We start from the raw sequence: 24730 nt of genomic DNA, 5'->3' as shown, positions 1-24730 counted from the left end.
CCAGACCAAAGTCAGAAGAGGCTTAATCTTCCTACTTTGATGTTCCTAGCCAGCTTTACAATTTATGAGCGAAGTCTCACCTGTGCCTGACCACTGCTGGTGCTCCACGGAGGCACCAAGCTGGCCCAGGAGGATAGCTGTTATAAAGAAGTCCAGTCTATAAAGACAATGCTGTGTGTTTTGCTGTGCTTGTGGGTTCAGCTTTCCTTTCAGATCACCTCCAAGCTGCTGCTGCTTCTAGAGGTGGACACTTATAGATATGGAAAGCTCTCCACCAAGCTTCTTTTCCCATAGGAAATCATTTTTTTTGGAGAAAAGGTGATTTTCCATGGAAAATTTCCTCTTTTCAGAGTAATCCCAGCAAGTCAAACCCAAAACACTTTTTGTTGTATTTGAGAATATATATATATATATGTTTTCTTTTTTAGTAAGTGAAGAATGGGCATTTTCCCCATGGAAAGCCCTTTAATCTTATTTTTTTTTTTTTTCAAGCAACCTCCTTATTCTCTTTACTTTTCAATATTTGCTCCATTGTTGTGGTTGCTCGGTGTCAGACTGATTTGCTTAGTGTTCATTTTGACGATAAATCAAGATAAGGCTTCTTTCTACAACATTGCAAAGTTCTATTCAGTTTATAAAAATTCTGCCATTTTTCACAAGTTGAGTTTCAACTCCAATTATTGCTTTAAAATGGTTGTTATCCTCCATTGGTGACAGCCACTAAACACAGGAAAAAGAACACCTATAATTACATACTTTGATTAAGGTCATCTTGCATTAGGTATAACATCACTTTAAACTTGTGATTTAATTTGATTTTTTTTTTTTAAATGAATATATAATGTTTAGCACTCCCATAAGGAATTTATTAATATTTGCACATTTTGCTGTCTTATACAAATAATAAAATATTATATTTGTATTCTTTGAAACATTTTATGAGGAAAAGAATACCAGACCAAAAACCCAGGGAATTTATTTATCTGTCTACTCAGGCAACTAGCTCTTTAGTATTAAATCACTTATAGCTGTGACAATATCTTTTCATACAATTCCAATAAAATGTTGACTGATAGTATTTCAAAGTGACTGTATTATAATTTCTTCATATGATGTCTTAGCTAAATAACTGTTGCACTTTTCTGCTACTTATATTTTCAATTGTAAATATATTTTTTTTTAATTACATAGTGTATAGTTCTGTGTGGAAACAAAGGGATCTGAGTGTATCTTTCAGTAAACAGGCTATGATCTTATCCAACATGTCAGATAACACCAGATAAGAGTTCCTCCCATGGCTCATAGAACCAACTTAAAGAATTGTGCAGTGGTATTTTATTCTAAAGTTTTGTTTTTCTTCTGATAAAATGCCTCTGACTATTCTTTGTAGAATACCCTGCTTTGCATTGCTTTGTCTGTGGGTATAGGACTTTTTAATTATCTTCAGTGTTGGACAGCTCTGGACTTGAATCAACATAATTAAAGGCTTCCTTGTTTGTGAATGTTGAACTCAAAGTCAGACTGTGTCGTGGATTTACAGGTGCAAGTTCGTTTAATACAATATTGTCACTTTTTACAAGAGTTGCTTTGTCCATGTGTTCTCTGCTGTACCTCGCAACCACAGCATCAAGGAAGTCCAGCTTTGGTGGTAAAGTCCCACTCTCAAATAAGTATTTGGCTATGTAGGAGACTATAATGTTGGTAAAGAAGGAGGTAAGCATTGCAAGTGTTTTAAATGGGAATCGCTGGATATAGATATTGTTTTCATCTGGATAGCAGCCAGGATAGTAGATCAAGGGCTGAAGGTAAAGGTACGGTTCTCCTCCAGTTATTCTGAGAACAAGGCCAAATAAATATCCTGCAATGGCACCGTAGGTGTTGGTTCCTTTAATAAATAGCACACAGAGGAGCTGAGGGAATATGATGATATAAACAAGGTCAGAGCTGAGGTACCACAGGCCGTAAACAGACGAAGCCAGCAGTGCCATCGCTGTTGCTGATGCTCCAAACAGAAAAACAGTGATTCTCATGACCCACACGATTTCCCTGTCTGAGGCCTGGAAAGAAATTGCAGTGTTAGGTGTTTTTTTTTTTTTTTTTTTTTTTTTTTTTTTTTTTATGGTAATATACATATGCTTTCATTTATTTCCATTTCTCTCTCTATGTCTTAAGCACAGAAAAAAACAACAACAACAACAACAAAAAAAAGGGGGTGTGGTCGTCAAGTTATTAATCCTTGTGTGTTTGGAAAAATTTGGCAAATTTGATATTGTGTCAAAGAAAAATTAACAAGTGAGCTGTAGAATAACTTTTAAAAATAACCACAATATGGATCAACAAGAAAAAAAAAAAAAAACAAACCAAAAAACCAAACAACTCCATGTAAGAATATATTCTTCTCCATTTCCTAAGAAAACCTCTGACTCTCTAGCCCATTTTGTGCCTTTCCTCTGTGTCAAAGGATTTCCTAAGAAATCAGTAATTCAGAAAGATTCATTTCATTAAGTAAGGTAAAACTTATGGTTACAACACTAATTAAGAGCTGTTTAGAATAAACTCCAATGCCATGAAAACACTTGAAAGCTGCCTACCCTGATCTTTTTCAACTGTGTCATCAGTTACAACCATAAATATTTCGTGACTTTCAGTGCACTCAATATACTGTTAGGAAAAAAATGTTATACTTTTTCTAGTCATAGGCAGGAATGTGGAGGAGGTGTTTCATTAAGAAATGACACCCTGTGCTTTACCTAGTAAAGGTCTCACCCAAATTTTTCCCTAAAATTAAAAAATGGAAATGTAATCTCACATTTTGCCGAAATGAGAGCTGGTAAATGTTCCGAGCAAACATAGAACTTGCTGATAATATCGAAGAGTCAGCTGATGACATGACAGCAGCAGATACCGCACCAAGGCCAAAGAATGAGATATAGACTGGACAAAGGTACTGGAGCACAATAGGTAAAATCATATCCGCTTCTTTTTTAGTCATGGGGTCAGGGACACCATACTCAGTCTGATTCCAGGCTGCAACATGGAGAACAGTGTGTTGTGAGAAATGCTAGTAGTCACCAGCTACAGTACAGCTCGACTTCATATACAGTAAAATATTCATACTGCCACATTTTCTTTCGTATTCAGTGACTGAATTTGCTAGGGCTGGACCTAAGCATTTGAGAGAGGCACAGTCTCACTGATTTCGTTAGACAGATTTAATTCTTCTGCTCAGCATTTTTCCTTACCGCTAAGCTAAGTTTGACCACATCCTGTGGTAATGCTCTAGAATGTGTAATATTAAATCTACATGACTCATAAACACCATTTTCCTCAGTAAAACCAACCTGAGATCCAAGTTCATTTGTGATGTGTTTAACTACTCTCTTGAATTATTACTGGCTCAAAGCTCAAAGCCTGGTATTAAACATTTTAATAGAGCATTTCTAACAGCTGAGCTACATGGTCACTGCAATAGGGACAACTCTCACTAAGTCAACAAAAGTGACAAGGGTGTTTTGATCAAGACAACAAATTCCTGATAAACGACTTCCCTAAAACAACTAGAATAAAACCACAGTCACTTTACACTTATTACTGTTATGATGAAATAAAAATACTAGAATCTCAAGAAAATGTGAGAGAAGCAGCCCTGCAGGTCCCAAGGTCAGTGCAGCAGGAGGGCTGGAGGTGCTCCAGGCAGGCAGCAGCAGTTCCCCTGCAGCCTGTGGAGAGGCCCCTGGTGGAGCAGGCTGTCCCCCTGTAGCCCATGGGTCCCACATGGAGCAGATCTCCACGCTGCAGCCCATGGAGGAGCTCCCGGTGGAGCAGGCGGATGTGGCCAGGAGGAGACTGCAGCCCATGGAGAGCCCCTACTGTAGCACTTCTTGGGGGAAGATGTAGAAGAGGATGGATGAGGATGGGGGAAGGTATTTTTAGTTTGCTTTTAGTTTCTCACTGCTAGTCTGCTAGTGATGGGCAACAAATTATATTAAACTCCCTGTCCTGAGTCTATTCTGCCCATGATGGTAACTGTTGAGTGACCTCCCTGTCCTTATCTCCAACCATGAAATTTTTTTTCCTTAATGGGAAAAACTTAAAAATGTAATGGGGTTTTCACACATTTATTATACTGCACATTTTTAATTCTTTACCTGTGGATGCTCCAATTGCACCAATGAGTACTGCAGGAAGAGCCATCACAAGACAGCCAAAAGCAGCCAGAAATGACAAAACTTGAGCATATGTGGCAGATGATGAAGAAAGAACCCGCTGGAAATATGCTTGCCATGGGATTCCTCCTAATGTCTGCAAAAACAATGAACAACATCCTGTTATTGAGGGCTGACACTGGATTTCTTTGCTATCATCACATAGAGAGCAAAGAGAAACATCTCTTGAATACTGAAAGCTGTGATGCTGCTCTTTCATTTATTTATTGAATACATGTCAGTTAGTAATAGCTGTAACTTGCATTCTTGCAAGTAATGTTAAACCTTTGTAAGACTACTAAAATCCCACTCTTTTAGGCAAGTTTTCCTTTGTACAATTAGCAACAAGACTTCACATTTGTGTAGTTCTGCAATTTCAAGGTACTGTGAGCTGCATAAATATTTGATAAAGCCTTACAAAAAATTATAAAATAGTATTGGTATATCTCATATTTGGAGAACTTGGCTTCCAGCACCCTTCTCTCCTCAAAATTAGATTAGTTGCTGATAGGATTTGAAAGCAAAATTTTATCTTCCACTATGAATATGTGACCATCTAAACAAGGCAACAAGATATGTGTACATTCAGCCTGAGAATCTGAAAATAATTTTTCCACTGTCTTGATCAAATATGATACCACTATAAATTATGGGCAAAGCAGTAAAAGAATATTTTATTTTATGGTGGTAACTCTTCTCTTGTTTTGGGTATATATAAATGAAAATCCTATTTAGACTTAAAGTTATACCTGCAAAATATGATATGAAGGAAAAGTTATGCCTGCAAAATATGATATAAAGGAGTCTTATCAAAGGCTGAAAAGCGAGTGCTAAAATTCTGTCTTCAGAACAACATTTGAATAGTGTCCACTAAATAAGTGGACACTTATTATTATAAGTAAATAATTATTATTATTATTATAAGTAAATAAGTGCCTATGACTAAACAGTATGGAAAGAAAATAAAGCAAATTGCTCACTAAACATGAACAGTCCAGTTCTAAACACTGAATGAGGCAGGAGGCATTTGGACCTAATAGTGTGTATCCAGGTGTTTTATATATGCTTCATGCACACACAGTGATCAAATGAATGTCTCACAGGCAACTCAGATTTTGGCATACTATTTTTGAGTGCTTTCCTTTGTGGTATTAATAACATTCCCCTAACAAAGCTTTCAAAGTATGTGTAAATTTCCTGAGCTCTAATAAAACAAACAAGATGAAAAGGAAGTGTGTCACAATTTTGCAACATCAGAGCTTTCCTTTGTTCATCAGCAGAGATGAAACCTTCAAACTTTCAACACAGAATTCAGCTACTTGTGCTAATGTCATACACCTGCTCTCTGAGAATGTTTAAAAAAAACTAAACTGAATAAAACAATGCATTTTACTAACTCTATTGTTAGAAAACGCTGAAGATTTTTGGCTGAGATTGATTAAAAAAACACAAACAAAGAAATTGCAAACTAGAGTATGATAACGTGCTGTAGAGTTGCTCAGGGACACTGAGAATGGAAAATGTTTTCTAATGGAAAGCACTTAATAACCACCAATCCCATGTGTAATATATGGGTGTTAAATAATGAAAACCCTCAGTTCATTCTGGCATGCGTGTGTATGAATTCATCCATCCATCTCTGCAAACCTTCTTCTACATCGCCTACACCTTAAGGAATATTTAATCATTTGTGTAATGTATTTATTGCCTTCTGCAATGTATAAATTCTTTTGCCAAGAATGACATCAGTTAAGTATTAGCCACACACTTTTAATTAATTTTAGTATAAATCAAGTCTTGCAGCCTGATGATATTTAAATTGCATTCCTGGCACTGCTGACTTTGACAGCCATGCTACAATATTGTACTGATATTTCACTGAACTCATTCAAATGTGCAGAAATATTTAGCAGGAGTCAAGAGGTTAAGAGTTTTCAGGTTTCTGGAAACAGAGATAAACTTTTTTTTTTTTTTTCAGCTGTAACAGTAACACAGTGTGAGCACTTAGATGGTTCATTCCTTCACACAAGCCATCACTTACCAGTAAAAGAAAATTGTCCAGCCATGTGTAAATGTCAAGTGAGTTGATAGATCCGAGCCAAGGTGCTTGGTGCACCTGGTGCACAGCTGTGAACCCAATGTCTGTTACTGCAGGATGGGACATCGCAAAGGGTACACTGATCCACTGTAACCAAAGAGAAACACTTTGTTCAATTGTAATGTAGGCATGATAAACCCATGAAATTATATTAAATTTGGTTTGTTTCTCTTCTTCTTGCATGCTGCTAATCAAATTACAAGTTGACTTGCAGAACAGTCAGACTATGTGCCAGAGGAAAATCTCCAAAATCTGGAGAGTTTGGTAAGAGATGGCTTACCTCTGTCCTGAACAGTATGAGTGTAAGGAGAGGATTAATCAGTGTAAATCATACCACCAGCAGGAAAGACACATTTATATATTTTCATTACGTTTTCCCTAAACTCCGCATATAGTCTTCACACCCTTTCCTGGACCACACTATAGAGCAATATCTACATATAAAAGCATGCAAAAGCATCAGGATTTCTCAGTATAGGGGGACAAGACATCACAAACACAACTGAAGAATTGGAAATTTGTTTCTAATTCAACAAAAGCTGTATCATAACAAGAGAGGGGTGCTTTTGGTGAATCCCCAGATCTCCTGCTTGGAAGGGACCTCAAAATCATCTAGTTTCAACCCCCCTGCCATGGGCAGGTTGCCACCCACCAGATCAGGTTGCCCAGAGCCTTGTCCAGCCTGGCTGTGAATACCTTCAGGAATGGGGCATCCACAACTTCTCTGGGCAGCCTGTTCCAGTGCCTCACCACCCACTGAGTGAAGAATTTCCTCCTAACACCTAATCTAAATCTTTCCTCTTTAAGTTTAAAACCATTCTCCCTCATCTTGTCATTATCTGTCTGAGCAAAAAGTTTCTCTCTATCTTTTTTACAAGCCCCCATTAAGTACTGAAAAGCTGCAATGAGGTCTCTTCAAAGCCTTCTCTTCTTCAGGCTGAACATCCCCAGCTCTCTCAGCCTTTCTTCATAAGAGAGATCCTCCAGCCTTCTGATCATCTTCATGGTCCTCCTCTGGACCCTCTCTAATAGATCAACATCCTTTTTATGCTGGGAGCCCCAGACCTGGATATAACACTCCAAGTGGCAGAGTGGAGGGGGACAATGACCTCCCTTGACATGCTGGCCACTCTTCTGTTGATGCAGTTGACATTCTGGGTTGCAAGCTTGCACTGTGTGTCGAGCTTTTTGTCCATCAGAACTCCCAAGTGCTTCTCTGCAGAGCTGGTCATAATGAGTTCTTCTCTCTGTACTCATGTCCAGGATTGCTCTGACCCAGGTGCAGTACCTTCCACTTGGACTTGTTGAACCTCATTAAGTTCACATGGACCCCATTTTTATAGCTTGTCCAGGTCCCTTTGGATAACATCTCCTCCTTCTTTGCTATAACTGTACCTCTCAGCTTGGTGTCATCTGCAAACTTGCTGAGGGTGCACTTGATCTCATTGTCTATGTCATTGATAAAGATATTAAACAGCAAGGGTCTCAAGACAGATCCCTGAGGGACACCACTTATCACCGGCCTCCACTTGTACATAGAACCATTCACTACTACTCTCTGGGTGTGGCCTTCAAGCCAATTCCTTATCCACCCTTCAAATCAAGTTTGGCGATTGGGATGTCATATGAGACTGTATCAAAATCCTTACAGAAGTCCAGGTAGATGATATCAGTTGGTATAAATACACACACACACACATATAAAACACACACACATACACATATAACATATAATAGTACAAGATGCGTTACAGCACTTTTGTACCTCAAGAACAATTTCAGTCTGGGCTATTCACTATTTTCAGTTTCTCTGTTTTTGATCTGGGCTAAAAAATCAGTTGTGAAACTCTTCCCGGAAACAGTTTCTGCCAGAAAATGGGTTTCCTTCACCAACAGACTTTTTGTGCAACTCAACCTTTTCCAACTCATTTTTCAGTGGTATCTCAGTAACTTATGTTAAGAACATGGTAGTTCTTAACTGAAATGAAAACCAGTCTTTATGTTCTCTGGAACAGACCATTGCAAGCACAGCATCCTTAAGCCTTCAAAGATATCCAAATACAAGCAGATTACCACAGTCCTAATGATTAGATTTAAGTGTATGGAGGTGCAAGGAGATGGGAAATCAAACATCCTCCTCTTCTTTGTTGCTCACTAATTGCAACCACTTGTGATGAAGGCATGAATTATTGCTATGTTTTGCAGCTCTGCCTATTAATTGGGATGTTTATCAAGTACAGTTTCTCAGTTACATTTAAACTTTGCCAGTTAAAGCACTTGGACGGAAAATCCAAAATCCATCCTTTCTCAATGTCTGCTTAGGCTTTTCTGGGAAATATCACCAAAATGTTTCAACCAAGACATTTGGAGGAAAAAATAAATATATTGCCAAAATGATGAAAGGATGCTTTTTTTTTTTTTTTTTTTTTTTTTTTTTTTTTTTTGAGAAATTTAGAGCAAACAAGGATGTCAAATGGATTTATTGTTCTTTTTGAATCTTAAGTCTCATACATGTCAAAGTGATGATCTTCTGAGTAGTTTACTCATACTCAGATGAGATTTTCATGAGGTAAATTTCTGAAGGTCCATATGCAGCCTCCATGTCACAGCCCAGGATTTAATAGGGACTGTATTGCAAACACATTATGAGCTTTTGTAATCCATTCTGGATCCTGACAGCAACATAGTTCTTGGTGATCTCAAGGACTACTTCTATATTAGAATATATAACAAGTCAAGGCACTTTATCTGGCCCTGCAGTTCACTGTCAAGTCACAGCTCACATCTGTACATCTAGGTTTCCTTTCCCTGCTGAAAAAGACAGCCCTGAACTGCTCCTGGGAATTGCCTGGGAAAGCACTAGTTGGCATGGGTCAAAACAGTACCAGAACTGTCAACAATTAAATAGATGATCTTGTATTTTTACCTAGGCACTCTTTAGCTTGCTAACACAGACATAATCCTAAATTCTCTTCTCTTGCCCAATTTATTCTTTGAGCTCTTTCTAATGAGAGTAGGAAAATCACTTTTTTGTGATTTTGAGCAGAAATAAAACAACAGCTTGTGGAAGTGAAGTAGAAATTGGGACTTTATGTTGTGACTAGGAGCTCAGGGGTAGAAGTAAAAGGTAGCTAAGGACTTGGAACTTATGGGACTGAAAACACAGAAAAAAATGGACTTCTACATGACAGCTAGGAGTTTAGAATGGAGAATTAATAATATAGGTGAGATGAAGAGGCAGTAAATAATGTGGGTACAGCACAGAATCAGGGAATGACTGACTAGACAAGGTAAAGACACAGTCTGGAGCAGAGAATTGCAGTTGTGGGTACAGGAGAGTGAGAAGGGAAGGAGAGAAACTACATGGGGTTGTATGGAGAAAACCAGGGAAGTACATGGGGTGCCTGGGATGGGCCAGTGTTTACAGCGGCATAAGGAAGAGGCTGTGCCTGAAATGAGGAGACAGCGTAGCTAACAGAAGTGATTAATAACAAGCATCGCCTCTCTGTTAAGGAACAGACAGTAGAGGAATAAGCAGTAAAGCTCTATGCCAGTGGGAATATAAACCGCTCCAGAGTCTGTAGGGGAACCTGGGACATTGAGCCTGTAACATCTACTGTGACACTTGCTGTGAAAGTGTCCCATCTCATATAAAACCATTATAAAACCAAAAGCATGACCATTTAGGTGTTATCTGAAGCTTCCAGCTTCTCATGACTCCTACGGTAATGCATGTGATTTCTTCTACATGACGTTATTATTTCATATTTTAAATGGGAAATTACATATAGTGCCCAACCTGGATTAAAAGAGCACTATTAAAGCTACAGAACCAACCATATAGAAGACTGCCACACAGCCTTTGTTTGTCTTCCCTTCCCTGTAAGGTTCATGCTGCCTTTAATTACAGGATCTCATGTTATTCCCACAGGATGAGGGTCTTTAGTAGTGCATGAGTGATTTACTTTAGTTTGGGAATTTATGTAATGTACACCATCTGTGGAACCTGAATGGTTTGCAGATATTAACATGCACGTTAGGGAAGGAGTCAGTATTCTCCCCACTGTACAGGTGAAGAAAAGAAGTGTGAGAGAAGAAGCTCTGGAATAACTTCTCATCAGAGGTGGCCAGCTGGAACTTGGATTTGTTTTTTCAGAGTATTTAGCACCATTCCCATGCAATCAGTTACAACTGGGAGTGCTTAGCACTTCTGCAAATAAGGCCACAGGCCTCATGATAAGACACCACAGAGTGAGGACTCACACAGGGTTGGCTACTGGCCACCTGTGCAAGCAGTGGCTGAAGCAATTTCCCTAGGGCTGCCCAGGAACTCCAGTGAAAGCAGAGAAACAACCCTGGGTCCCCCAAGGCAAAATTCACCTTGAGCAACCCTTTTATTTCGGCCTGTCACAGTTCTCTGCACAACTGTGACAATCTATTACTGGCACTGGCAAGCAAAGACAGCAGCTTCTTTGATTGCAGCCTTATGATCTGACCCCTGGTTGCATTGCTATTTTTCAGAGTAGAGTCAAAGAACAGTAGTAAAACAGGAAAAGGCTGCCCACAAACATATCATTGATAACTGATGGACAAATCATACCATCATATTTGAACAGCAAGGTCCTCTGGTGAGACTCCCCAGACCGTGGTCTCCAAGGTCAGTGGAGAGAAATGAGAGAAAAACCCAGTAGATGATTTAAAACTGGAGATTAACTAAGTTGTGTGAGTAGGTGACAGCAACAGGAAAGAGAAGTAGGAGAGTATCAGCTGCACGGGTCCAATTCCAGTGTTTCTGGACTGTTTTACTGACTGTTCTCTGCATCTGATGTCTCCTTCCAGTGCCTGTGATATGGTCTTATAGGCAGATAGGGAAGGAATCAGAACCATTACTACTCTGAGTTAGATGCTCAGCAGGAAAATTACCTCTTGCCAGCAGTATTGTCAGAGTATGGGCTGTACTTTGGTGTAAATACAGATTCAAAAGTCATTGCTCTGTGAGTGGAGATATTTTTTCTCTGCACTGTCAGTGAAGACACAGTTCCAAAATCTCTGCTGGGCAACAGGTCTCAGTATTTGTCATAATTCTCAAGGAAAAATCTTCAACAAAGGGGAAAAAAAGCCAAACTTACCAGCCCCAGGAAGATGCAGAATAGCTGAACAACATCGGTGTAGGCCACAGAATAAAGCCCACCCACAAGAGTGTACATAGTTGCAATCAGGGCAGAAACAATGACTGATATATTGATATTAATGTCAATGATCACACTTATGGTGGCACCTGTGGGGAAAAAAAAAACAACAAAACACTGTGTTAGTGTATGTCACAGAATGATGAGAAGGTTCACCTCTGTCAGGTTGTGTATACAGGTACTGGTCTGCTATCCATTCTGACACTGCAAAAGCATGAAGACATAACCCCCTCTATCTTCTGAACATCCCTCTGCACCTTTGATAGGAGTGAGAAAAGGAAGACTCCTGTTGGTCTAAATTTAAGATCTATCACTTTGCAGGTTCTTACCAAATGGAGAAGGATCCCAACAGCTTTTCCTTACAGAACTGCTCAAGCTCTGCAAAGACTACAATCTTCTGCGTGTGGAAAAACCACATACAGACACTGGAAGCCTCCCTGGATGAGTTACAGTTGCATAGGAACAAGTGTATAAATGCAGTAAAGATACTGTTTTGTATCTCACTTGTGCTCTGAGCTGTCCCCTTTTGACCAGGGAAGAATCATTCATTGACTTTTCTAAAGTGTCTTTGAACTATTTACATGGGAGAAAGTTGGGTTTCTTTGCAAACTGGAGAATACAACAACCATAGTTGACCTAGAAAACAAGCTTTTCTGCAAGTACCATCAAATAAGATTTCAGTTGTAGAAAACAGACCACAATGTTGAGCTTGCCAGTCAGTCTCCACAAAACAGCTTGTAGAATCAACTTCATTGCCCTCTAGGACTTTCTGGTCCTTCTCTTAAAAGTTGCTTTCCAGCTGGTCAGTGCCCAGCCTGTACTGGGGCATCAGGTTGTTCTTCTCCAAGACTTGGCGTTTCCCTTTGCTAACCTTCATGAGCTTCTTGGCCATTTCTGCAGTCTGTTGAGGTCCCTCTACATGGCAGTATGACCCTCTGATCTGTCAGCAACTCCTCAGAGTCTTATTTTCTTCAAACTAACATCCTAGTGAGGATGCACTAGGGCCAATCATCCAGATCATTAATGCAATTATGACAGAGCACAGGACTCAGTATTAAGACTTGAGGAACTCCACTGGGTGAGTGGCCATCTCAGCTGGATTCTCAGAAGTCACAGACCTCTGAGACTGGCAGCTCAGCTACTTTCCAGTCCTCCTCACTGTCCACTTCCTTACTATGTACTTCATCAGTTTATCTATATTATGGGAGACAGTGTCAAAAGGTCTTGCTGGAATCTTCAAGATGCACTGCTCTCCCTTTTTGGATCAGGCCAGTCAGCTCATCATGGAAGGAATCAAGTTAGGCATTTTTCCCCTTCATAAATCCATGCTGACTCCTCCCAATCCTCCTGTTACCCCTCATTTGTTTGGAAGCATTTTCCAAGTTTGTTTGCTTCATCACCTTCTCAGGGATCAAGATGAGGCTGACCAGCCTTTGGTTCTCTGTGCCCTCCATCTTGACCTTCTTGGCGGTGGGAGTGGCATTTTTTATTTGTATTTCTTCCAGTCTTCAAGAACTTTCCTGATCACCACAATCTTTAGAATATTACTGATTGTGTCCTGGCAATGCCATCAACCAGCTCACTTAGCAATGCATCTTGTGAAGTCCCACAAACTTGTGTCTGTTCAGTCTATTTAAATGTTTCCTAACCTGATCCTTTTCCAGCAAGTCTTCCTAGCCCCGAACTTTCCTAGGGTTTTCAGGGTCTGGATATTCCTGAAGGTTGGTCTGAACAGCAAAGAACGAGGCAAGAGGCACTAAGTACCTCAGCCTTCCCATATCCTTTGACCTCAGGTCTCCTGTCCCATTCAACAGCAGGCCTACATGTTACCTAGTTTATGTACATTTAGGAACCATTCTTATTGCCCTCTATTGTCAGATTCAAATGTGTATGGACTTTGGTGTTTCTAAACCCAACATGCTCAGGTAACATTTCAGTATTCCTTCCAGGTAACCTCTCCTTGCTTCTGCATTTGAATACTTCCTTTTTATGTCTGATTCTAGCCAGAAGCTCCTTTTTCATCCATGCAGGTCTCCTGACACCTTTGCGTGTTTTCCTGATCATCAGGGTAGACTGTGCATGGAGGAGGTGATCCATGAATATCAACTGGTTCTCCTGAACCCCTGTTCTCCCAGGTGTCATCTCCCATGGGATTTCTCCAAGAAGAACCCTGAAGATACCAAAATCTACTTTCCTGAAATCTGTTGCTGTGATCCTGCTTTTTGCTTTGTTCCTTCCTTTCAGGACCCTGAATTCCACCATCTCCTGAATACTGCAGGTAAGGCTACCTGCAGCCTTCACATCCCTAACTATTTCTTCCTTGTTTGCAAATATCAGGTTCAGCAGAGCAATGCCATTCATCGGTTCCCTGGTTATTTTTGCCAGGGAATTGTCAGTGTATTCCAGAAATCTCCTGAATATTTTGTGTCCTCCAGCAGTGTCCTTCTAGCTGCTATCAAGGTGTTTATACACTTGCCTTAGATGTATTAGCTATTTCAAGTGATTGAAGTCTTTTAACACCATGTTTAAAATTCCCTCTCTTTCTAATTAGGGTACCTTATATTAAGTGCTTAGCAATAACTTTAAGTTCTTGCAGATACGGCAGGTGAATATTCTTGACCACATAGGTGGAAAAGTTCTGGCAGTACAACACAGCATGATGTATGGTATATGAGAGTTGCAGAGAGCCAACAGGCTTTTTGTTCTACATTGAGTCTTCAAGATTCATGTGTCATAGAATTACAGACTTGAACTTCTTTCACAAACTGAAAGTCCTGTCTTTCCCTTCTATAACCCTGCCAAGCAAGGAATCATGAGAATCAACAAGTGAAGAGTACTGGTATTAAACATTCATCAGTGAGGACAGATGTGCAAATCAGGAGATATAATATAAATACATCTATTCAGATAGTTAAAATTTTCAAAGACCTTTATTGTCACTGATAGTCTTTAGCTGTCAGCCGTTAATATAAAGCAACTAGAAAGGCATTCACATCACTTGCTTTGAAATATCACAGATTAGCTTGTCCTCAATCAAAAAAGAAAGTATATTCCAAATACTCAGAGAGTTCTTCAAGCTATTCAACTCCTATCACCTCAGCATGTAGTTTGTTCTTAGTCCTTTAAGGGTTTTGTGATGAAATTGTGGTAAACAAGCTCCCCATTGCTTTGCAGTTCATCAGAGCACATTTGGAGAGTACCTTCAAATTTTATTTTCTGTTTAAAATAGCTTGTGCTAGAAAGCATTGCCACATGCATGTGCACTATGAGTATGATTAGCTGGTAAAAGTCAACTGCTGGTGCTTCAGCTCAAGGGCTTTCTCACTTCTTGAAGGGATTGCTAAATTCAAACCTGAAATATAATTAAAAACCCTGGAAACTGATTTATTTTTCAGGACTGGATGAGAAGTTACATGATTTTCTATTGAGTCATAGTTCCACTAATTCTCTGTATCCTTTCTTGAATCATAAATATTTTCTTCATTTTGTCTAGTAGAAAGCCATGTCAGCAGATAGAATAATATTTAAATTTATTTACCTGCATCTTGATTTACTTCTATTATTTGTGCTATGGAAAGTTGTCTTTTTTTTTTTTTTTTTTTTTTTTAATGTAAAAGATTATTTTGTTTAGATGCATTGTCAATGGTGTTCCACATTTTTCAGGGAAATTTTAGCTTTCTCTTGTGGTCTCAATGGTATAAAAGAGAAGCTCAATCAGCTTTGACATAAAAGGTATACTTGCAATGACTCATGTCACCCTCACTGTTAAGGGAAATTTGTGTCTAAATCTTTCCATGCTGCTTTGAGAAGGGACCACTTAAGGATACCTGAAAATGAATAGATATCTTGCATGTCTTTCCATTACCAAAACAATCAATGGAGTGCCATTATTAGTTTTGACTACCGGTTACCATAGGACCAAGACAACTTCCACACTCTTCATCATTTAGTTAGGATAGTTAGCATTTGAAATCAGGCTTTTTATATATTTCTGATTTTCTTAATCATTTACAACCATTACAAGTTATTTTTTATAATGCTAATTCCTTACCTAAGGCTGAGAAGATGGCAGCAGCCCAGAACATTTCTCCCATTAAAGCTGGAATAAACAGGAGACCTCCCATCCTTTTTCCATAAATCTGTTGAAAAGGGTCTAGCATTGTCACATAGCCTTTGGATCGCATGGGTTTTGCAAAAAACAGACCTCCTACAAAGAAAAGTAGCAGAAGGCTGCAGTGAAGAAATGTGTTGCTATTAAAGGGTAAAACATAGAATTTGAATTAAAGGTACAAATATATATATACACACATATATGTATTTAAGAAATAGGTACAATTAAAATATCTGCTGGGAACTCTAACTTTACATCTATCTACAGAGTTACATAAACAAACTCACACTATTCATGTCTATAGTGTGATAATGAACAATTAGTGTTTTAATTTGCCTGGTTCAGTTTACTCCATCTGCCACTATGGATGCTGTCAGGGTTTTGTGTAATTTTGTATCAGCCTAAGGAAATGTTTTTTTTCTACCTAATTCTGTTCATACTTAGAGCTGAACCCAGCATGACTATGGGTCTGATTTCTTTACATGAGGCTACTCTAAAAATAAAACTGTCCGGGATTCCTGGATCAGAAATATGAGTTCACACATGGTATAGTATGCACACAGCAAGTATGATTCTTCCAGAACAATTCAGATTTATAATGTATGCTTAAATCAACCCTACTCCACCTGGAGGGTAGGTCAAACGCCTTCTGGGCTCTGCAGGTGTCAGGCTCCCTGAACATTCATCATTCACTTATTTCTGTGCATGTTCAGAAATGTTGATATATCACAGTTCTTCTCTGCCTGGCTTGCATATGCGCTGTATATGTACATAAATGTATAAAGTCCGCATATTTCTAACACATTTCTAATATACAATCTACAAATTCCTTCTGGTTGGGAGTTAAAAAAAAAAAAAGAAAAAAAAAAGGATACATCTCTGAAAAGCTGAAACAGCCATTAATCTGTCTTGCTAATACTTGCACGTCTACAGCTAAGTAGACTTCTCTCACAGTAAAACTGCTGAAATACAATATATAAACTACATTTAAAAAACTATAAGATGAGGGAGATCCTAATAAGATCAACTGTCCAGTATTTGGAGACCTTTAGTTAGGTTCTTCATCACAATATATGTGATCCATTGTATTGTCCAGAAGATTTTCTGAATTTCTCTGTCATACCTTATACCATTGATATTTCTTCATTTCATTAAGTTCCCTGAACTGAAGGTACTTGCATACCAATCACAATATATTTATACCCCTTGTGTTACATTCTTTTTAGACAGGTAATTTGCAGGCAGAAAACCTCCAGTTGTTGTTTTTTTTTGTTTGTTTGTTTTTTTTGTTTTCTCTACTATTGTTGCATTGTTCATGAATCCCATTCCTATTCTACTTGTTATATCATCACTACAAAATACAGCTAAAACAGGAAAAAAAATCACTGGTAATATAATCTATTAGGCCATTCAAACATCTGTCAAAGGTAATAGGAGATATGTTAACCTTTAGAATTGAATTGGTTGAAAAATTAGAAAAAAAAAGTATACAGCAGAGCATTGAATTACCAGGAAGATTGATTTAATCTTAAATCCTTCAGTCTGAAACAATAATATTTCTTCTATGGTTCTATTCTTGTATTTATAATTTTTTAAAGTGTAAACAACTCTTCCTCCTGCCCCTAAATTTTCACGTACAGATCATACCTACAGATATGCTTTCTTTGCTGTGCTCTGCAAAGGGATGTGTGGTCACATGATGCAGACATTTATTTTTTTTCTCTGCAGTGGCCTACACTTATCAGTTCAGGGAAAAAAATATGGATTTCATTAAAAAAACAACAACAAAAACAGCTGGAAATGCTGGAAATGCAAAAAGGGAGCGTCTAACTCACCCCCTATTATTAATTTTGCCAATTCTACAGAGGTTATGAGCCTGGAAAATGCTCGCGGCTATGATCTTAATGATCACTTAATGACACAGATCGATCATGACCCTCATGACCTCAAAGTGACATCAACTGATCTTCAAGCAGACATCTACCATTATTGTTTGCCTTACAGGAAATAACGCTGCTGCCAGGGATGGGAACTACTGTTGGAACTAGAGCTGGCCTGCATACACCAGGGAGGAACATGCATCATGTGGAAGGTTTCTGCCTGGGAAGAGAGGAGAACCAAGACAGGCCATAGGAAAGCACTTCCAAGGGGAAAATGAGTTGTACAGGAAGAAATGATAGGGGCAAGAAGAGCTGGAAAAACAACTAAAAGGAACATAGGGACAGACTAGCTGGGAGGACCATGAGAAAAGGCTTGAAATAGACTGAGAGGCTAAGTATTGTTAAAAGTCTAATATACCAGTAATATTAATAAAAGATGAAAAGCAAAGGATCATTTTGGCAAACATATTCTTTCTAAGCAGTTGCACCAGCACTTCCCTTAGGGACATGATCTGTTCACAAACAGAGGATACACTTGACAGCTTTGTGGAGCATTCATCATGGCTTACAAGGCAACATTTCTGTTGTGAGCTGCTCCATGCAGTTGAGACATGATTAGAGATTTTTTATTGATATTAAGAAAAGTAAAGAAGGTCTGAGACTAAATTTGGGGAGTTACAGAACACAGCATTAAAATTACAATGTTGCCTGTATCTTATACACCAACCGTACACACAACAGGATTCAGTATTTACATTTTGGCACATGATTTGGAGTTTTTTACTACAATTAAAAGGACATTTAACAAATTTTAATGCAACAAGCTGGTTGTGCTCCAGGCTACCTGCCTAAAATTAAGTAAGTTATTTATACTCTCATTGAAGATTTAAAGACGTAAGTAGTTCTGTAATATGCAAGTATATTTGCCACTCTTGAAGTCCAAGATTTACAATATTATCTGATAGTCTGAAAATCAGTAATCTGATATTATTTTCCAGATTATATAGGCTCTTAAAGAAAACATGAATATATAAAACCAAGCACATATAACTAGCACATGCCTAAACAAACAAACAAACAAAATCCCTTTCTTATTTTGAACCCCATAGATCACTATGGTGGTCATAACCATCTAGGTCTTGATGAGACATTCAGGGTACTGGAGATATCGAACTACTCAAAGTGATTTCCCACTTGTCCTTTTAATAGCCTAAGCCTATCAGCAAAAGGGATCTAGTTTACCTCAGTGTCCTTATATCAGACCCTAGTGGTGTCATTTCAAATGATGGTCTTGTCATCAGAACTGTTTAAAATCAGAGGCTGTTAGCTTCAGTTGCTTGCTTACCTAAAACCAGACTAAGGGAATAACCAATAGGTGCCTGAGCCCAAGCTAGACCATAGCCTGGGACATATACAGCTTCTGCTGTCCCGTTGATGTAACCTCCTCCAACCCATGTGGCTGAAAAAGAAGAAAAAATATTTAATGCCCACAAAGAAGGAAAACCTCCCACGTTGTAGAATGAAATCATCATCACTTATAATATTGCGATTTTTTATTGTGTGTACTGTACAAGTCCCAGACACGACAACATTATATAGAATGTAGTCCTAATCCAAAATTTTATAACTTAAAACATATGAAAGAGAAACCAGATGGACTCTGCACAGTCAGTGAAAATGTGAGGCCCGAGTCCCTCACTACTTTTTTTATAATGAATGAAGCATATCAACTCATTAATCATTACCATTTTCTTTGTGTTAGTCCAAATGAAGGAGGGAGAGCAGAGGAAAAACAATAAACAAAAAGAAATGACAAAGTCATTCCAGCTGAGAAAACTCAGAGCATTTAAACTAGACAAGAGTTTAATTCATCCATCTTTTAATAGGGATTTTATGAAAAAAGTGCCTTTAAAATCTTACTAAATTTTAAGTTGTGGCTACATGAAGCATATTTATTAAATTCTGATTTCCCTGAGTAGAGAAATCCTTATATAGAGCTATGATGGTTTTGTACTGCTATTTAAGTTCTGAAAGTTTTCTCATTTATTTTTGTGTTCCCTGAAGATATATTCCAGAAGTGAATTGTACGATCTGTAGTATTTGTGAACATTTGTCTAAGAAACAACATTATTTTAGAATACTGACCTCAGACCCTTAATGAATTGATCCTCTGCCTTCAAGACAAGTTTCTACATTTGAGAATTTTGGATCTACAAAATTCTGGCTGAATTTCTGGTCTGTAAGAAATTCTCAAACACAGAAATTTATCATGGTTGTACTTGCAAAAATCATTCGTAATTAATTCTGTAGTGAAGTAATTTTCAGAATTCTGTGTCTCAGATAAAGAAATGGAGTTGAACACAAATGATGAAGAATTAATTAGAATTTCTAAAGAGCTTTAATGGCAATCTAGCTGACCATTCTTTTCCACTTAACTGTTGTACCTCTCTATTACTACTTGATGCTAACTGCACCATGGCTTTAGAATCAAAGACCTCTGGAAGCTGCAGCATTGCAATTGTCTCCCCTCCTGCATTTTGAAACAGGAATAGACAGAACTGTTGTTGGAAATACTGTAATGGACTTGTACAAAAAATGTGTATGCAGAGAAAATCTGTAACAAAAGGAGTGACCCCATGCATTGGTAGATGTTTCAGTATTGAGACCTGCTGCACATTACAGAGACAAGTGAGTGATGCCCATGTGGAATCACATGGAGAAGATGGGTGACCACTGATCCTTGACAGGAAGATACAGGGGTACAGAATCTATATAGAAAATCACGAGACATTTGGGATTTTGTGCCTCATAAGAAAGCGAATCTACTGAAGTAGGTGGGAATATGGGTTACTGAAGTCAATATACACATGGGATGTGTGTTGCCTATTGAGTCTCAAGCAGAATATACTTTGAGAATATGTTTTAAGCACCTGCACGCTGTAGCAACTTACTGAATAAATAATTAGAAAAATATTTGTATTTGTCTCCCTCCCTGGAAAAAGTATGAGCATGAATACTGCATGAATGATACCCACTTCCAGACAGGAAAAGATACTCCATAGCCAAGGAAAAATGTTTAGCAGATCTGCAGCTGTGGTGCAAGAAGTCTTCAGCATCCAGCATTGATTTGCCTGGTGCAAACCACTGAAAGGGTGTGTGCTCTCCAAGGAGATCTTGGAATGCTGTACCCAGCTCCCTAGCTTTGGCCTGGAGGGGATGAAGACACTTCAGTTCTGTAGGATTTTGCAGGGGTCATTGCCCTTCCATGCCTGGGGACAGGAATGCCACCCTATGGACGGGTAGGTAGGTAGGCTGGCACGGAGGATTTAGCTCTCATTTTCTAATTGATTGACTTCATTTATTGATTGGGAGTTTAAAAATTAGCTGCTGATCAATTTTTGTGTGCACTTTACTCCTCTGGGACACTTGCCAAAGACCCCAGAGCTTTACAAAGGTGTTACACAGCTTTTTGTCAGGGGGTTAAAGGGTATACTTTTATCAGTAAATATATTAGAAAGAAAATAATGGGATATGATAGGAGGGGATTTCATCCCGAGATATTAATGTTCTGATCCTCAGTTTGCTAAGCCACATTTTGGTGAAATTCTTTTTTTTTTTTTTTTTTTTTTTTTTTTTCATTTATTTTTTATTTTTCTAAATCAGACAAAAGGAATATAAAATTTAATAATCTATAGAAACACTCATGTGGTAATCCATTTTAATCCTCTCTGCCTGACATCTGAAGGACCCCAAACCACAGCAAATACCATTTAAAATAAACACCCTCAAAAACAATCAGGCAAATACTAAGGATATGCAGTGTAATTCTGCACTTAGTTCATTTGGGTAACAAAGAAAAGAATCTCAGAGTTCTTTAAATATATTGATATATATTAGCAGGTCAGATTTTGTGGTACTTCTTTGTAAATGATTGCTTGTCTAACCGTTCAAATTATTGAATCAATTGTCAAGTTCTATAAGATGAAATTCCTGATCTAGTGATTAAAAAGCCCCAAAATATTGATAATATTAATATTATTTCTTTTATTCTTGTGGAAGAATACAAAGCTCCATCCAAGTAAAATGATAATTACATTAATAGATTATGACATTTTTAGTGGCACTTGTAAGGATTTTAATTATGTCATTTCAAATATTTCCTTTGGGGTTTAATCTCAATCACCAATATCAGGATAGACTCAGATTTGTCACAGGCACCGTTAAAGAAATTCACCCATACAAATTAAAGAATGCTAATATTTAATCCAACATTTTAATTATATTTATGTAAAATTATCCTCATGTAAAAATGATACACAAATTAAAATCATGCCTATTGCAAAACTATGTTAGATCATTTTAATATGAGCTGTTGTGATCCATCCAGAATTCAAGATTTTCCCTCCTGTTTTGATAGCTGCAGATACACTCCACTTTCAGTCGAGTGCCAAGCAACCTCCATGTTTAAGCATCTTAGTGGGTAGCTGGTATAGCTGTTTCTTCAGGATCATAGTCTGAATCCATGTATGTCCATAGCCATTATTCATAGGGAGTACACTTGCTTTAAGGCTTTTAAATGCCATTTAGAAAACAAACTAAATACTCAAGAGTCTCTAGTCCATCCTATGAAGTCATGTTCCTTATGCTCTGAATGTTTTAAATGTATAGTCTAAGTCCTGTCATCCTCCCTTCTAAGTATAGAACATGGTAGAGTTTGTCTCAAGCAAGAAAGACGGAATTAATCGTAATCTGAAGTGTTTCACACATGTATAAATAATATCCTTTCTATCCTTCTTCTCTTTAAAAAAAAATCTAGTCATAGGTAGGCATTGCTTTTTAATTCTTAGACAACTAAAGCTGTAAAATATCACAGTGATTTTGTTATAGCTTTACAAACTATATATCCCAATCACTCTCACTGAGACAAAACTTTAACTAGCCTCTGATTCCATAGGCTTGTGTCCACACCTGGATCTACGTGCAAGTTGTGGTTCCCCAAAAGTGAAAGTGGAATTTAGTTGGCATCTCAAGCTTTAATTGCCATATTTATGGAAGATGGAGGTGAGAAAGTGTGTAAACCCTGATGTTTAAACCAGAGTGTTTTACCTGAGCAAGGACTTTAGGATACTCTGATATTCTACTGCAGAGATGATATACTACATAATTTCAGGAGGTTGCATGAAATAGAATGAGCATGTGTGTGTGTGAATTGTGGTAGTTATAAAAGTTGCCTCTTATACAGCAAGACTAATATCAAGTCTCATCTCTGCTTCAGCTGTTACTAAAACTATTCCTGTAAGGTTGGATTAAGGAGACCAGAATTTGTGTTTTCTTCCACTGGCAAGGCTCTTAGTTACAGCCACCTGTGTGGGGAATGTCTTGTTTCATCTCTACTCCCCCAATTTAATGATTACGGTTTTGTGGCAAGCAATATCTCTACAAAATATTCTGGTTTTGGTGCTCTTGAAAACATTTAATGTGGCAGAAAACAGTCAAACCAGTTTCTGCTGTAAGTAGAACCTTGTCATATCTAATGCCTCAGTAGCTGATGGATATATGACTACTGAAGCATCAGATGTACTCCAGGGCATTATAACGAAGTGATAACAGTAGAACAACTGCCTGGCTTCAAATGTTAACAACTTTTACAAACATCCTTTACTCTTTATCCAAATATTTAATCTTTCAATGAGGAAAATAACTCTATGAGAAGATGGGGATTACTCCCGATTAAAGAACACAGAAGTTTGATTCAAGTTTTTATGCAACTCTTCCTTATTAAGTAAATGTGAAACCACTACAGGGCAGAATGAAAACTCCCATAACCTAATAAATCGAATTTGAGGATTGAAAGGGCTTTGCCAGAATAGAATTTAGAATATCAAAACAACGAAGCATGCTTAAATAAAATTAAATTGCTTAAATAGAAAGGGTGGGCCAATTCATTCTTCTTATAATGTAGTTTTGTTCTGATACCACCTGTTAGCTGCAAAACTTGAGATTTTGGATCACATTGTGAAACACTTGTTTACTCACATACTTTATCTGGTTCAATTGGCTCTGGGAGTCAGACTGCACTGCTTACAAAATTAGTGAACTCATTCTTCACCGAGGCTTTTCCTACTGATACTACTATTCACAGCAATGTCTTATTTTGTCAAACTGTTAAAAAAAAAGAAAATCCAAAAGAATCCACAAAGTAAGTTTGCTTGTAAGTCAGTGGACATATGAATTTAGATTTATGCCAATTTCCTTTTAGAATCTTATTCTAAATTGATGCTGACACCCCCTCCCTCCAACCTTTTTCCATATAAACTTTGCCTTACTCAGATTAAGCAAAAATAACTCATGAATTTGGATGGCTTCAACAACAATAACAATGATTTTAAAACTGGATTTCTTATTAATCTATAGAACTCCTATATTTCTGTCACAAACATATCTGTTCTACAGATGAATATAAAAACAATGAATATGAAATATAACATGTTCTTCCTGTACTATTTTAAACAATTTGTTGTTTTTATCTAGATATTACTTGGCTGTTCACTAAACAATATCAGCAGCAATTGGAAAAGAAAGTATAGATATTTTCTCCATTTTGTATTATTTAACATACAAATTATAGTTCTCTTTCATTCAGATGGAAAACTGACAAACTGCACACTGGTTGGAAAAAAAAAAAAAGAGAAAAATAATTTTTACATACCAGTCATTGTAAATCCGCCAACTAGCAAGCCAATATCTCTTCCACCGACTATAATAGCTTCGCTGCGATCTCCTTCGCTGCCGGTGTTCTTGGTTTTCCAAGCAGCCCATATCCCAACTGCCAGGATAGCCAGGTAAAATACAACTATGGCCACCAGCCCTTCCACATGGAAAGGCATGTTGAAGTCCTGACTGTTTCCTTGATCGCTATTTCATTAAGACCTCTGGAGAAAATGCAATAATACATCTGCATTTAACAAATCTGCTAAGATGCTTTTTAGAATCAATACACAAAGAAAACTCAGTTGGTTATTAAAGAGGCTGTTCTGGTGAATTTATGAAATGAGTCTTTCAGATGTAATTGAAATTAAGTTTACGTACCAATTAAAAAGCCTGTGGAGCAACAACCAACAATTGTAACCAGTGATTACGATGGAAAATGAATGATGTGGCTAAAAGCTATGCTGGTCTAAGAAATCAGTTAGAGAACTCAGAATTCTTTTAGTCACCAAGTTCCCAGTGCCAGGGAACTCTTCAGT

At 37.9% G+C, this 24730-nt stretch overlaps 1 protein-coding gene across 1 annotated transcript; it reads right to left on the bottom strand.

The window, feature by feature from the left end:
• Positions 1-892: 892 nt before the first annotated feature.
• Positions 893-24385, bottom strand: SLC5A7 (solute carrier family 5 member 7). Its single transcript, XM_032208289.1, has 8 exons — positions 24193-24385; positions 18829-18942; positions 15544-15699; positions 11433-11581; positions 6247-6390; positions 4149-4302; positions 2810-3027; positions 893-2057 (listed from the first exon to the last, which is right to left on the bottom strand). Exons 1-8 carry the CDS (start codon positions 24368-24370, stop codon positions 1434-1436), a joined length of 1737 nt encoding a protein of 578 aa, XP_032064180.1. The 5' UTR covers positions 24371-24385; the 3' UTR covers positions 893-1433.
• Positions 24386-24730: the final 345 nt, after the last annotated feature.

This window comes from Aythya fuligula, chromosome 1 (genome assembly GCF_009819795.1).
Source record: "Aythya fuligula isolate bAytFul2 chromosome 1, bAytFul2.pri, whole genome shotgun sequence".
In the NCBI taxonomy this organism is placed as follows: Eukaryota; Metazoa; Chordata; class Aves; order Anseriformes; family Anatidae; genus Aythya; species Aythya fuligula.
Note: the sequence above shows the minus strand (reverse complement) of the source record. Positions and strands in the feature narration are given on the sequence as shown.